Source organism: Podarcis bocagei (genome assembly GCF_964188305.1).
Source record: "Podarcis bocagei genome assembly, chromosome: 11".
Lineage (NCBI taxonomy): Eukaryota > Metazoa > Chordata > Lepidosauria > Squamata > Lacertidae > Podarcis > Podarcis bocagei.
The window spans coordinates 13,049,897-13,066,454 of record NC_138136.1 but is presented as its reverse complement, the minus strand read 5'-3'; the positions used below and the strand labels follow the sequence as shown (position 1 = coordinate 13,066,454).

Sequence of the window (16,558 nt, the reverse complement as noted above, 5' to 3'; positions counted from 1 at the left end):
AAGCACACGAGTGCATGTAGATTAATAGGTACTATTGCAGTGGGAAGGTAAATGGCATTTCCGTGCGCTCGGGTTTGCATCACGGTGTCCCATTGCGCCAGAAGCAGTTTTGTCATGCTGGCCACATGGCCTGGAAAGCTGTGGACAAACGTCAGTTCCCTCAGCCTGAAAGCGAGATGAGTGCCGCAACCCCATAATTGCCTTTGACTGGACTTAACCATCCAGGGGTCCTTTACCTTTACCTTTTAGCTAATTCTGTAGAATACAGTAGTTCTGTATTTTGCACATTAAAGCTGTAATATGGTGCACACCTTGGGAGTAAGCAGCTTGAACTCAATGGGATTTAATTCTGAGTAAATATCAGTAGGCTTGTGCTCCAAATTTTCAATTCAATACTGTACAGTGGTGCCTCGCAAGACGAAAAGAATCCGTTCTTTGAGTCTCTTCGTCTAGCGGTTTTTTCGTCTTGCGAAGCAAGCTCATTGACGGATTAGCGCTATTAGCGGCTTAGCGGGTAAGCGGCTTAGCGGCTTAGAAAAAGGGGGGGAGGGAAAAAACCCCGCAGGAACTCGCAAGACATTTTCGTCTTGCAAAGCAAGCCCATAGGAGATTCGTTTTGCGAAGCACCTCCAAAACGGAAAACTCTTTCGTCTAGTGAGTTTTCCGTCTTGCGAGGCATTCGTCTTGCGGGGCACCACTGTATTAAAATCTGGCCACTTGTGGGACAACTCGTAATAAAGGGTGAGGAACTGCTATCACTTCTCCAAGCCAATATGGGATGGATTGTTGAATGAGGATTTGAAAGATTGGAGTCAGCTCCCTCCCTAACTGCACTTGAAGTTCACTCGGTGGCTTTGAGCCAATCAGTATCTCCCAGCCTAATCTACCTCGCAGGGTTGTCAAGAGGATGCACAATTATGTTTTCTGGCTTGAGCACCTTGGACAACTGGAAGGAAATTAAAGTTAGTGAGAATCACAATTTCCTAATGATGTTCTTTGAACTTTGAACATGCCACAGCCTGATTGTACTGTCTTCTGCCACTTCAGTACTTTTATTGCTGCAGTGACTGAGGCAGTTGAGGATTCTGAACTCAAGGCATGATTAAACATTCCTATACCTTTTGACTTTCTTCTTAGAGGCTTGACCATTCCTGATGCATTTTTCTTCTGCTAAAAGTAGGTGGGAGGATTGGAACCAAAGTACATAATGTAGAGGAAAGTTTAAATTCTAATGCATGCTGTGTCCAGTGGTATTAGCTACTGAGAGGAAAACATACATTGTAGGCACAGTATTGGTTGAATAGTTGTTTGATTCAGAAATGTGGGGGAGTTTTGATTCTGTTGTTTGGGACAGTGTTCTTCTGTATTCATATGGAATAAAAGGACTCAAGTACACAATGCATATATAGGAGTAAATCTATGTGACCCCATCAAACCCACCACATAAAATGCAGTGATGGAGTTTGTAGACTTTGTCCCTAGGAAAACCCCTAGGGTTAGTGAAATAGTGCTTATTACATTCTTCTGTAACTAAAACTTCACATACTGAAATTTTATATGGATTAATAGTTTTTTATGCATTTTTAGATTCATAGCCCAGTAGCTTGGCTAATATGTGTTTAATATAACCATAGTTTTTTTATCTAGAAAGCCCAAAGAAATGCATGAGAGAAGGGGAGGAAAAGGAAAACTCTTGAATCTTATCTATTAACAGTGTGATCCTAAACATGTTTAATTAGAAGTTCACTGAGTTCAATGAGACTTACTCTCTAGTAAGCGTACTTCAGCTTGCAGTCTCACTGTAATCACCCAACCACTCCTACCCAGGAGCTCTTTCTGTTACTGCCCAAATTTATAATCTCTCCTTAAGCTGCCCCTTAAATTTGCCGGATGTTACTGTGTCTTAAAAACAGTAATTCTTTTTGGTTAGGCAGGTTATTTGAAATGTTTCTGCATTTAAAAATAACATGGACAAATGTATTGCATATGGTCAGTGCCTGTTGCTTTCTGTTGACTTAACATTATCAACTCTGTTGTTAGTGTACACAGTAGCTTTGTTGTAGTGATAAAGAATTAGGAGTTAACTAATTTTCAAAAAAAACCCCTATGGTTGGTGTATAAGAAGAGTGTTTTCAAATATTTTAGTGCACTAATTTCCAAAATCATACTCATAGTAGACTCTATAAAACCAATGGGTTTTAGTGGATCTGTTTTAATTCTAGCAATTACTAACATAGATCAACTAGAGAGATAATAATGTTTCATGTTAAATAACAATTATTCACACTAAGTAGGCTGGCTTTTTGTTAGTAGATAACATAGGTACATTTTTAAAAATGTGGGATAAACCTTATGCGCACTACTGATTTCAGTTATTTTTTTCTTCCTGTATATAGGAATTGTAGTACTTGGACTAAACAGAGCACATGCAAAAAATGCACTTAATAAAAACCTTGTAAAAATGGTAAGTGGATGAATATTTAGTCTTCTATGAACATGAAGTGTTGAAAATAAGTGTTGATAATTTGCACACCTTTTCTCTATAGATGTCAAAAGTTATGGAAGCTTTGAAAAGTGACAAAAAAGTACGGACGGTTATATTCCGAAGTGAAGTTCCTGGGGTGTTTTGTGCTGGTATGCAAATTTAATTTTATTATCCATTTGGAAATACATAATCAAAATCAGTAGAAATGACTGAGACTCCAAAATTTATTTTAGCAAATTCAGCCTTTTTGGATTTTTATTTAATTATATAACATCTGCTGTACTCCTTAGAGAAATAAAGTGCTATAATTTTCAGTGACACAGAAGGTCTTAGAATTTTTTTTGATGGGGATGTTTCTATATGTTTGTTGTATAGTCAAGTATGTTTGGCAGTGTGTTGAGAGCACATATTATTTGGTCTGCAATGATTCTAAGCTAAGTTAATCAGTTTCTCTATTGATTAATACTAAATAAACTACATTTTCAAGTTTGCTCCCATTGAGTATTACTTATGGTCAAAATTTACAGTTATTAAAGATCAATAGCATTGATAAATACAGAAAATTCATCACAGTACCTGACATCAAGCATTCAAAACCAGAATGCATGCATGCTCTTGAACACTATCTCGTGCTATTTTCAGTTTAGCCAGTTACTGTATAGGAGAGAATTTTCATAGTTGTTTATACTGATAAATCTGTTGCATTTTTCATATGAAAAGTATTGTGAACTGAACACATGATTGCATACTTTTATTACTTTATAAATACCATGTTCATTGTGCCATTATGAAAGTGTGCTGAAAGTCTGTGTTCAGATATGTATTCTGTGTTGCTGCTATGACATTGTACCGTATTTTTCGCCCCATAGGACGCACTTTTTCCCCTCCAAAAATGAAGGGGAAATGTGTGTGCGTCCTATGGGGCGAATGCAGGCTTTCGCTGAAGCCTGGAGAGCGAGAGGGGTCGGTGCGGACCGACCCCTCTCACTCTCCAGGCTTCAGGAAGCTATCCGCAAGCCGTGGGAGCCCGCACCAGGCTCCCGCGGCTTGCGGAGAGTTGCCTGCATGCCGAAGGCTGGGCGCGCTGAGTTCAGCGTGCCCAGACTCCGCGCAGCTCTCTGCAAGGCATGGGAGCCCGGTGTTGGGCTCCCGCGCCTAGCGGAGAGTTGCCTGCATGCCGAAGGCTGGGCGCGCTGAACTCAGCGCGCCCAGACTCCGCGCAGCTCTCTGCAAGGCACGGGAGCCCGGCGTTGGGCTCCCGCGCCTAGCGGAGAGTTGCCTGCATTCCACAGCCCGTTGTTCAGCGCTCAGGCAGGCAGGGAGGGAGAAACGGGGCGGGCGGGCGCGCGCAGTTCAAACCGCCCGCCCGGCGCCCGCTGTCCTTCCCACCTCCATGTTGTTGCCTGAGGGGAAGACGCCGACGCTGCCACAAGGAGGACGGGAGAAGGAGGAGGCTGAGGCGGCTGCTGTCCTGCGCGCGGCGGGACATAGGGGAAGGCAGCGGGGGCGGGCGAAGCCTGTGGGGCACTGATGGGAGGGAAGGCGGAGAAGGTGAAGGAGGCAGCGCCTGGGACTGGCGCTGACAGGCAAGGAGGGAAGGCGAGCGGGAAGGCGGCTGCTTCTGTTGTTGCTGCTGTGGCGCAGCGCGGAGACCGGCCTCCGCAGGGGCTGCCTCCCCTTCTCCCTCCCCCGTTTTCTTCTTCTTCTCCCCCCCTCCCTTTTCCTCCTCCTCTCCCTCCCTCGGACTCCCCCCCCCCCCAGAGCTGCATCGGGGAAGGAGGCGAAGGAGGGATGAGATTATCCCCGAGGGGAGGGAGGGAGGACAGGGCGGGAGGGGGCTTGATTAGGGGAGGGGGCTCTTTCGGGGTGGGGAGCACCTCTTGCTCCTCCTCCTCCTGGAAAGGGGCATTTTTTTATCTTCTGGCGGGAGTTAGGTAAGTTTAGGGATCTAAATAGAGGGTGTGTGGAGGAAGGAAGGTGCTGCCTCCAGATGAGGAGGGGGGGTCTGAACCCTCTTTTTTTGGGCAAGGGGGTTTGGGGGGAAATGAGAGATCAGAGACACGGTTTGGGGGGGGTTACACGTAGGGTGTTTTGAATTGGGTTTTGGGGGGAGGGGTAATACAAAGCCTTGGCTTTGGGGTGAGTACGAGTGGGGTGGGTTTTTTTAGGGATCAGCTCAGGGCAGCCATTTAGGAGGCACAGGACAAATTGGGGGTTCTTGAGGGGGTGCGAAGGTGAGCCGCTGCCAAGACCCCTATCTGTATTTTCTCTACTGCTGAAGCAGAGCGCCCTGCGCTTCGGGCAGATATCCTTTTCTCCTCTAAAAACTACGGTAGGTGCATTTTTAAAAGCTCGGGCTTCCCCCGCGGCTGGGGGGGGGGATAATTTTTTTTTCTTTATTTCCCCCCCCCCCAAAAAAAAACTAGGTGCGTCCTATGGGACGGTGCGTCCTATAGGGCGAAAAATACGGTATACTAGTAGCTCTTTGAAGCTGGAAGGCTTGGATAAAGCCATGTATCCAAATGGGTCGTTGATAAATGGCAGTGCTATGGTGGCTGTGTTGTTGGTTCATTTTGCAGAGTGCACTTTGTGTCAGACAGGTGCAGTTTGTGCAGGTGCTCATCTGGGGACATTTGTTATCTACTGGAGGTGAAGGGCATCTGTTTGCTGTGGTGTTGCTGAATAAGTTTGAAAATGGACAGAAAGTCAACACCTCACCAGATCATTTAATAGCTGTAGGGCTATTGGACAAAATTATGTAGCACTGAGGTGGGGAGGAGATAAGTGAATATCAGGTATTAAGACTCTATTTAATTTCATTTTCATCTGATTAAAATCCTTTCATTACATTGTATACTCAGTTTTAGGTCATAGGAGGGGGGCTAATTTGAGCTAATTAGTTGAAGGCTAATTAGCCAGCACTGAAGTAATGATGATTGGTAAGATAAGAAATGGATTGAGTTTTGTTGCTTTGGTGAAAGGGGCATATGGAGTGGGTTTGCTACGGTACAAATAGCTAGCTTATTTTAATTTTAAAATTTGTTTTAAAAAATGTTGCCTGCTGCAAGTTCCTGATGTAGATATGATGTATTATTGAAAAATGATAAAAGCCACTTTTTCAAGTTCTGACACATGCCTTTCATTTTATTTTTATTTTTCACTTGTTAAACATGCTTTTTATGTTCTCTTGGCAGAAGAAAAGCATCATTAGATTTTTTGCCATCTTTGGTTTTTAATATATGTATTAGCTATTTCAGTACTGTGAGTGGGATGATTATATGAAACATTTGAGTCACACTTAATTATGCGTACACGTGCATTTGGTCTACAAAGCATAATGTTTTTTCCCATTATGCGGACAAGTGGTTTGTTTTTAGACTAGGTAAAAATACTTCAGTAGCTGGTGTTCATTTCAGTAAGCCTTTTCTAATTGCAAGTACAGAAGCTTGTAATAATAATAATAATAATAATAAATTTTATTTATATCCCGCCCTCTCCAGCCGAAGCCGGGCTCAGGGCGGCTAACAACACTAAAATAGTGTAACATTATAAAAACATCATAAGAATTAATTAAAATCAAAATTGATGGCAACCATAAACTAAACTGTAACAGCTGTTTGGGAGTGCTCTTCCTGAGGGAAAACTTTTAAAAATGAAATTTGAAACAAAGTCTGTTTTGTTGCTTGGGTAAATTCTGTAACTTTGACACATGTCTCATTTATACTTTAGGATGGCCTTATTCTTTACCATTTATATTTTAGATTTAAAAAATATGTTGCCCACAAATGTACCCCTCTCAATATCATAATGCTTGGAACCCTGTGGTCAGAGGTTGTTTTTCAGGGTTATGTGGTATCTACATGAAGAGTTTCATCCACCTGGTACTAATCTTGGTTTATTTTTTGATGACTCATTCTTCTCTCCATGACACCCTGCGGCAGCCCATGACTCACCCTTATAGAAACCAAAAGGAATCTTTTAGTCCAGGGTTGAGATTTTATGGTTTTCCTGATGTTAGACTATGACTCCGGCCATCCTGAGATTTAACATTTTGGCTGTAGAGAGTTGGGAGTTTGATAGCCACTGCAGGGCCAAGATTACCCCGCTCTGTTTTAGCTCACCATACTTCCTCCTGACAACTGCCTTCACAAAAGAGTTATGGCAATTGCAATAAGGGGTGTATGGCATTACCTTCTAATTGTTGTACTTGCTGAGTGCCAGTGTGGTATTGTTTTACATCCCTTGTCATTGTGTTACATGTAGATAGTTTTGTTTAGGCCTTCTCTAAATGATCAAGAGTACATCTCTTTTTCTTGATCCAGCATTGACAGCTTTCCCGATCTCCTTGGTTGCAAACTTCATTGGTTTGATGCTAATCAGGGTTAGTGTTAGTTCAGGTGCCACACTGCATTATGATCACCTCCCAAAAGCATAGGAAGGAGTGACTTGGCTTGTGAGAGTTGTGTGATTGGCAGAAGGAGACCTCAAGGTGTTTTCAATATCCTAGCCATGTTTTGGGGATTGGGGTTATTATGCCTGTACCAGGTCTTTGTGTGTCAGATCAGTTCCTTTCTTTTATCTCTCTGTGCCTAAAGTATGTTAAGTTCTCAGTAAATTATTTATATAAATATTTTCATGCATAATATGCACTGTTTGATAAAGAGGTGAGTCAGGAGCCCCTGATCTTGTCAGGAGCTAATCATACACGTAGGTTTTCCTGCAAATGCTCAAGTTGCTTTTCCTGAAAGTATAAATGATGCCATTTATGGTTTCTTTGAGCTGCTATAAAACCTGAATATGCCTGTAACCAGACAATGTCCTTTGCAGGTGCTGACCTAAAAGAAAGAGCCAAAATGCACTCTAGTGAAGTAAGCTCTTTTGTCTCAAAAGCAAGGGCAACTATTAATGAAATGGGTAAGTGAAAATCTCATTGACTATAGTCAACAGTATATTATTAATAGTTTGTTTCGAGTCTCAGGGTTTGAAGGTTTTATGCTATATGAAACGCTCTGTCCAGATATTATGAAATCATAATATGAGAGTTAATGGTTTATGCATAAAGCTTTGATGTCTTTCCTTTTAGGAATAACCCAGACTCCCAAAACTCCTTCAAAATGTATACCTTAATAAAACCACCACTAATGTATTATTAAATGCTACCTTTTTTCTTTTAAATCCTATTTTATGAGTGTACAGTTCTAAAACATTAAGAAATGTATAAAACTAATTCAATATTTCACCTACTTGAAATAATAGCAATTGAGAATGCATCACTATCTGGATAAGTTCTAATATTGTCCAGTATTGGGGAAACCATTGCTCCAGAATCTCTTGCACTTCTGTAATAAGGTATTTTTCTGAAATAAGACTTCTAGCTCTTTGGGGTAAGATGCTAAATAGAATGCCCACATTCACAGGTTGTGTTGTTAACATGTTCCCAATCACACACACACACTTGCATGTACGTATGCATATGTCACCTCTAGAAGTGCTTTTCCTCAGATCTTGCACCCAGAGTTACAGTGTGTAATAGGGAGGTTGCTCTATATGCATGTAGCAGTGAGTACATTCAAAGTGAGTACAAATACAGACGAGAGCCACACACAAGATGGTGCCTGAAAGAACAGCTTATAAGTTTAGTTAGGCAGAAAAGAAAGAAGGCATATAAACACAGGGGGAAAACTACTGTTGTCATATAAGGAGAAAGGAAAGTGCTAAGAATCTGGCAGGAGATGAGGGAGATCTAGATGCTAAGGGGCAAATTCGAAATGTAAATGATTCTGGGTTTGGGCCACAGGGAGGTGTAGGACAGAAGGTTAAGAGAATAAACAAAGGATCCAGTTTATAATGTAATTTGGTACTTCACCTGAAGTAACAGCAATTGAGAATTAGGAGGCACATATGCAAAGTCAGTAGACATTCAGATGAGAGCTATACAGGCAAGTTGTGTCCTGCAAAACTACAGTTTAATTTCTAAATGCTGAAAAGGAGATGTGGCTTGAAAGGGAAACACAAGGCCATGTCTTGCCTTTAGGTTTCTAACTAAACCAGAGAAAATAACAGATACAGAGGACAAACAAGGGAATGAAATAGAGTAGGTAGAAAAGGAAGGCTGACTGAGACAAAGGAATAGAATATAATCTGTGATACTCTTGAGTTTCCCACCAAAAGATAATTAGGTCATAGCAGAAAAGTATAGGCAGGTTCCATTTTTAAAATTGAAGAGAGATCCTGGGTCAGCATCCTAGGCTTTCTTTCAGGGTTTCGTGTGCAAACTCTGGATGTAGTCACAAAGCTTTACTAATTCTACTGACTGGCGATTATCTTACTTGAAGAGACAATACTTTCTTGTCAGTATTCTCACCAGGACTATTCTGTGACCATACAAAAGCGTATACTTATGCTGACTGTGTGTAGATATATTAGCATATTTCTGGAGTTCTTACAGCCCCATAGGTAACAAAGGTAAATTCACCTCCTGTTTGATAGCTAGTTCACTGTTCACTTCCTCTGTTCTGCTGCATAAGTACTTGCTTTGCAGTTGCTTACAAAGCAAGGCTTAAAAGATGAAGTGTTAAGAAGTGTATTTAAAATGACAGCAAACCAGAAAACCTTGGTAACAGTATACATTCTTTTAAACTGCTTTTTAATTGTGTTTTTTAATTATTATTTTTTAAAAAATAGTTTTTATGTATTTTGGGGGGGTTCTTTGGCAGTTTCTGTTTATTTTTGATTATGTATTTTGTCTTTTTATATTGTAATTTTATCTTGTGAACATCCCTGAGAACTGCAGCTATAGGGTGGTATATAAATTTTAATAATAATAATAATAATAATAATAATAATAATAATAATAATAATAATAATAATAATACTTTATGCCTTAAACTGTACTAAAAAGTATACTGACAAGCTTTGGTTTTGATGAAGGATTGTTAGTCACTAGTACTCTAAATTATACCACTCCTGTTGGAAAGATACTTCAAATGTTGCAGTAAGATGTTGTCTTTTTACGATGTATTTTCTCCAACAGAGTTGATTCTTGTCCGTGCATCACTTCTCTAGATTGTGTATTTGTTGTTTAATTGCTATTAAAAGTAAGCTGTTAGATTTCGTATGTCTTTTTTTAAAAAAAATTGAGTCTGCATTCACTATTCTACTGATCATAAATGATGGAAGTTACTGGGTGAGTTTGGATAACCATGTCTCCTTAATAACTGGAGATAAGAGTGAGGCTTTTGGCTGTAAACTTCTTTGCTTGATAGAGGAGCAAGCAAGCAATAAACTATACTTTCCTGTTTTGGAACAAACCAGAACATTAAGCCAACTTCAAACTATCATTTACTATTCTTGATCTGAAGCTGTTAACATTGTTTTCTAATTCAGACAAAATGGAAAACTCCAGAAAACATCTTGGCTTGTTCTACTCACTTGTGTGAAAGGAGAATGGGCTGTGTGTACAGCAAGAAGGCTAATTCATACCTAGGCTTGTTAAGTCAATATATGATTGTCAGAATGCAGCCTTTGAATACATAAGATCCAAGCATTTTCCAACAATCAATATCTTACAATTGTTTGCTGTGTTGTGTTTTCCCTGCATTGCTACTTGATTTTATTTCTTGTTAAAGTACTGGTGTTTTGCTAAACATCACTTTGCTATAAAAATAAGCATTTTGTACTGAGCTGGAAACTATAGATCCTGGACACTGAGACTGGGGGAAAACATCAAAGCCTGCTATTTTTGGTATTGCTTTTTACTCTAAAATTAGAGATGTGTTCTTTGCCGCACAGGAACACCAAGACTAATTGTCCACTTTCATTTTCTGCATTGAGATTTCCATTACTGATGCAGGTCTGCACTTAATGTTAAAAGTACTTGGTAAAACGGAACATTAATAGATCATTCTGTTTACAAAATACAGTGAGGAAACAATGTTTATTTGAACCTCTGGAAGAATAATTCTTCAGATCAGTCCCGCAGTTAGTATAAATAAGTCAAAACACCACCCATGATCAACTTTGATGTGGGTTTTAAAGGAAAATTATCGACACCTTAAAATATTAGGGATGTTAAAAATGATGAAAAATAAATGGGGATGGTGGAGAACTAGGCATTGTAAATGCAGGGACACAGGACAGCAATTCAAGCGGGCCAAAGCAGCACAGATCAAAATTCTAGAAGCTGCCAAGGCAAATGCTTGGTCTTAGAGAATGGCATTAATGTAGTGGGTTTAATGGAAAACTAGTGAAATAGAGAAAACCTGTGGGACACACTTATCTCTTGATATAAACTCTATAGGAAGGGCATAGAAGGACATACTGGAGATTGCCATATATACACGAGTGTAAGCTAACCCGAATATAAACCGAGGCACCTAATTTTAGCAGAAAAAAATGGAAAAAGCTATTGACTTGAGTATAAGCCAGTTCACCACACCACAAACCTGGTGGTGGCAGCAGCAGCGGAGGAAGAACAAGCAGCCCAAAAGGGCTTTTTTTGGGCTGCTTGTTCCACTGCTGCCGACAGCAGCAAAGGTGGAGGAGGAAGGAGCAGCCCGAAAGGGCTCCTTTTGGGCCGCTGGTCGCTCCGCCACCACCTCTGCTGCTCGCATGAAGGGATGATGGGAGTTGTAGTCCCAAAGCAGCTGGAGGGCCAAGTTTGGCCATCACTGCTCTAAATGATTGTGCCCAACCAGAGGGCAAAATTTGCTGTAGTGTCAGTTTGAGATTTCAATTTCCTGATTATTTGGCTCAGTTTTAACCTCTCCTGCTGATGCACAGGATGTGGTTGAAGGTGTAAAGGCAGCTAGCTGTGACTGTAGAAACATTCCTTTGTTAATAGTCTGTGTGTGTGTGTGCGCGTGTGTGTCTGTCTAACTTAAAAAATAAGGTTAGTAGTATTGGATTGCGAATATACTACTTTTTGTGAAATATTTCTATCAATGAGGAGTAACACTGTAAAATACTTAACAGATTGAAATCTGTTATGGAACATTGGGCTGTTTTCCAGACACGACTTTGATTTACTGCTGCTTCTAATTTAAAATATAATTGCATTTTATCTTTTTTAAATAAATTATTATGTATTGTAAGTTTACTGAACAAGCTAAGTTTTGTCATCTTCCCCACCTAAAGGAGCAAAGCCAAGTTTTTGTGAAATTAAATCGCAAAGGAAGTTATTCTTTTCAGCTCAAAGTCATGGTTTTTCCAGTAACAATATAAAATCAATAGTAGCTGGCTTTACCAACTTCGATTTTTAAGAGACCATTATTAACAAACTATTTTTGCAAACCTTGGGATTTGGCTATGTAGCCTCTCCTATGTTACAAGTAGGCAACTTCTCAGTTACATCCTCACCAGTGTACTAACAGATCCAGCAACTGTTTCATAGGAATGCTCAAGGATTTTGTTTGTTCTGGATTTTGAAGTGAGCTGACATGATTTACTCTTCCTGGATATATGGCAGATTGGAACATTTTTTTCCTTTGGTTTTTACATATCTCCGAACTTTATGATACAGTTCTTTTCTTTAAAAAGTGTCAAGATGTGTATCATGAAATAATGCAAATTTTGTGTAGTTTTTAAACAAAGGCAGTTTGATGCTGAAATGGGATGCGATGAACTTATGAATGAACATGTGCGAAACTGCCACAGACTGGAAACAAACTGATCATCCTTCTGTAGTTGCAGCTGTTGCTTATTATGGTGAAAAGCAGAGTCAACTGAATACTGCACGTTCACTTACCTTGAAGTTTGAAATCATCCTACCATTCAGTGTTGCGTTGCTGTTAGCATTCTGAATGTCTTTGTGGTCAGAGTTTAGATTACAATTGAGATACTGTATAGAAAAAACAGGCTGCATAATTTGCCTACAGAAACATTTTTTCACTGAATCAACTTTGTGTTACGAAAAAATTGCCTTGGGGGATGAATGAAGTGCATTATGCAAATAATTCCATATCTTTGTTTTGTTAATTGTTGTTTTACCTTTCAGCTAACCTTCCAGTACCAACTATTGCTGCAATAGATGGCATTGCATTAGGTGGCGGCCTAGAATTAGCTTTAGCCTGTGACATAAGAGTGGCAGGTAAGGCTTTCTCTTTTTTTACAGTTAACACTCAATATTGTAGGAGGTTTGTTTAATTGTTACCAAGGAGAGCTTGTTTTTTCAATGCTGAATTAATTTTACGTAATTTTGAAAATTAAGATGACACAGTTCTTAAGCTTAGCGTTTTTCTCTCGCTTTGGTAAAAGTTGCACTTTGATTAGGTTCTTACTCTTTGGAGAGCATCTGGAGTAGATAAACTCACTGTGGTTGGTAACTTTGGCACTGTAGGTAACAAGCTAGTTAGAGGATTAGGGGGCAGGCTTAATGATGCAATCCTGTATATGTCTATATGGGAATAAGTCCCACTGAATTCAATTGGACTAATTCCCATATAAGAGGTTATAGCATTTCAGCATAAGATACTGGCTGGAAAGCCTTTCCCAGGCAGTTGTCTACCTGAATTGCCACATATTACTTAGTTGTGGGGGGAAACCCAATGAGACTGCAGTCCTGTACATGGAATAAGTTCCATTGAACTACTTTGGGGCTTGTTTCTGAGTAGGCATGCACAAGATTAAGCTGAAAGTGCTCTTAGTGTTTCCCTGTAATTCTTGAGAGGAGAAAGAACACTGAAAACAGCACCAACATTGCCAGCTGTTCCTGCTTCACCAGCTAAAAATGGTCCCTTCATCCCCCTGGCATACCATTTTTTCATCATTAAAATATATATACTTTTTTGGCAACGCACATAAAACTGCAAGTGCATATGTTAAATAAGTGTAAGTTGTGAGTTACCTGTACTCCTTTCATTGTTTTGCCTTCTTTTGTTTCCTTTTATAATTAGTTGATTGTAAGTCCTTTGATAACAATTAGAGATACTTGGTTCTTAGACAGTTCTATAAACTGCTCTAAACTTGCAGATTAGGGAAGACTACAAATGTAATCATTAAGGCGTATCCCTTGACTTTTTAAAATATAATCACTGATCCTGCCCTTTTTATACTATTCAAGAATAATAGAATTACCAGAATCACATCTGGATCCCACTCTTCCTCTCAAGGAGCACAGAATAAGTGGGATTGTCCCATTTTATTCACACACACTTTTATTTATTAAAGAGATTTCTTCCCCTCCGCTTCTCACAACTATAATGTGAAAGTAGATTAGGTTGAGAAGCAATGTGTTGCTCAAGGCTACCTAGTCATCATTACAGCTGGGTGGGGATTTAAAGTTAACCTACTTTTAACATGTCACACTGGCTGCTAAAAGATTATGGCAAACACTCTTCTCTTAACAGATCCTGAATAGGATACAAAATACATAACCATGCTTCTCTCTTATGATGGAGATTATTACTGTCCTGTTAGCTAGTCTTCTGCATCCTGCCCGTGTCATATGTGTTTCACTTGGTTCACTTGTCAAGCAGGTCTGCCTTCTAGCTTGCTATGCATATTGTCCTCTAGTCCAAACAATCCTGAGTAGTTGTATGTATATATGGGATTGCACTCTTTCTGTGTTATTGTATTGAAGAAGCCTGGACTAATGAACAAAATACATCCTGTCTGTTGGTTCTGCAGCCCTCCATCTTTCACACAGAAACATCACTGATGTTTAAAAAGAAAAGAAAAGGTGTATTTCACATGACGGTTCCAACTTACAAGCATATTTATTCAGCGTGGTGTAATGTATGCATATTAGGAAGTTCCTGCCTATTGATATCAGGCAGGTGCCTTCGCTGTAATTTTTTATACATAAAAATATATAAATGCTTCTTTAAATACTTTTTTTTTAAAAAGCAGATTCAGTGCATCAACCGCTTATTTCATATGGGCTTCTTTTTTCTAAAGCCACATGCAAATTTTATAAGAACTAACATTGGTCTGTTTATTTGTTTGTTTTAAGCTACTTCTGCAAAAATGGGTCTTGTTGAAACGAAGTTAGCTATCATTCCTGGTGCAGGTATGAAATCTTCTCATAGTAATATAATAAGCTTCGGTTGTTATATGTGTCTTTGGTTTTGTTGGTAAATTAAACCTTTTAAAAATTAAAATGTATTTCTTTTAATATCCTTTGAAACACATCAAAACTATCTCTGGGGTGTTTAAGCAAGGTTTTAGAAAGCAGCTTATATTTTACACAGAAACTAACTGGTCGCCTCGTAGGATGACCTATGTTAGGAGAAAGACAGGGAATATGTGTCCCTGTTAATTTTCCTCTGCCTCTCAGCAGCTTTTGATACAACCAGGGTATATTTCTGGAGCAGTTGGCTGAGTTAGGGCTGGGTGGCACTGCTTTGTGGTGGTCCGGGTCCTACTCAGATGGTCATTTCCAGAGAGTGATGCTTAGGACGTGCTGTTCGGCCCCAGGATAGGTTAAGTTTTTATCACACATTTTTTTAACATCCCTGTTGCTTGGATTCGAACCGCCAACCTTCCGATTGGCAAGCCCCAGAGGCTCAGTGGTTTAGACCACAGCGCCACCTGCTCCCATAAGATGTTGTAGATGAAAATTCTTTATATTTAAATCAGTTTTAGGGGGAAGGAGAACTAGTTTTTGAAGTGAAGAATGGAAATTCACTAGAGAGAGATGATCAGTGGAATCCTGGGCATGTAAGCACTTACCAGGGTTCTGTGTTTTTCTGATTATTATTCCCTTTGGCTGCATAGATGTCCATTACTGGTGGCTAGTTGTTGTCAATATTAAAGGTGTGGTACCAGCTGCTTTATAGAATCACTGACTATTGTCATCTTACTACAGTTTGAAGAAGCATTAAGTCAGTTATAAACCTGTTTAGTTTTATTGGCTAAATGTAAGAGAGAGAGAGAGCGTGCTTCTGTTGTGTGTGTGTGTATATATATATGTACGTAGAAAAAATTGGAAACATTTCTCTTCTCCCTACTACAACTGAAGTGTGTGGCATTTTACATTTATCAACCTGACCGATGAAGAATTTGAGATCTTAATTTTTCATTTTCAGATAATAACAAAAATCTGTATTATCAAATTGAAGTTTGCATATTTCTGTGCAAGATCCAACTAACTGTAGATTCTGGCATCAGAATATGAGATTTATATAAGGGCTTATTTTTGCAATAAAATGTTGTTTCTCAGCTTTGCCAGTCTGCTGAATATTTGGTTTTGTTTGAATTTAAAATATTAGGTAATAATTATTTTATGTTTCTTTTTAAATAAATAGCCTCCAGGGAAATTGTTAATAGTGTAGAAAGCAGATGTTTGAACAGCCACCCTGGTTTCCAAGTAATTAAACTAAGTATGCACATTTTTAATAGAAACAGGTGGATTAGTTCTGCTTCTGTAAATTACAGAGAACTGTGGTTTGTACATCCTTTTTTTAAAGAAGTAGTTAAAATAAGACTTAATTCAAATGAATCTCTTTTTGATTCACTTGATAAATATTTCTAGAGATGATGCATCAGAGACACAATATGAATATTGGAGAACAATATTAAAATATTGGTTTTCAAAGCCTAATCTAATGCATAGTATTTTGATCTGTCACTTGGTATGTGTGAACTAGGGTCAATATATGCTGAAGTTGTAAACCACTTTGTATATATATATATATATATTTATAGAAAAGTGGTATATAAATATTTTAAATACATTATCTAGAAAAGCTTTTAGATATGAGTTGTACTTTGTAAGTGAGAGACTATTAATTTGTAAATGCCTCTGGCCTTCTGGCAAGAAGGACATCTGGCAGTATATACGGTACAGTGGAGCCCCGCAAGACGAATGCCTCGCAAGACGGAAAACTCGCTAGATGAAAGAGTTTTCCGTTTTGGAGGTGCTTCGCAAAACGAATTTCCTATGGGCTTGCTTTGCAAGACGACAATGTCTTGCGAGTTCCTGCGGGTTTTTTCCCCTCCCCCCTTTTTCTTAGCCGCCAGTCCGCTTATCAGCTGATCCGATCAGCAGATAAGACGCTAATAGCGCTAATCCGCTAATCCGTCAATGGGCTTGCTTCGCAAGACGAAAAAAATGCTAGACGAAGAGAATCACAG

The 16,558-nt window shown here is 39.4% G+C and overlaps 1 protein-coding gene across 3 annotated transcripts in view; it reads left to right on the top strand.

Moving 5' to 3' along the window:
- AUH (AU RNA binding methylglutaconyl-CoA hydratase) overlaps positions 1 to 16,558 on the top strand; it is a 32,627-nt gene that overhangs the window by 1,442 nt on the left and 14,627 nt on the right. For 2 of the 3 annotated variants that reach the window (XR_014013128.1, XM_081213844.1), the window contains exons 2-6: positions 2,397 to 2,464; positions 2,547 to 2,634; positions 7,313 to 7,399; positions 12,480 to 12,572; positions 14,436 to 14,492. Coding sequence is in view for 2 of the 3 variants with exons in the window: in XM_081213844.1 (XP_081069970.1) it covers positions 2,397 to 2,464; positions 2,547 to 2,634; positions 7,313 to 7,399; positions 12,480 to 12,572; positions 14,436 to 14,492 (393 nt within the window). In the remaining variant the exon portion in view is untranslated. The remainder of the gene's footprint in view (positions 1 to 2,396; positions 2,465 to 2,546; positions 2,635 to 7,312; positions 7,400 to 12,479; positions 12,573 to 14,435; positions 14,493 to 16,558) is intronic. The other variant, XM_081213845.1, reaches the window with a different exon arrangement.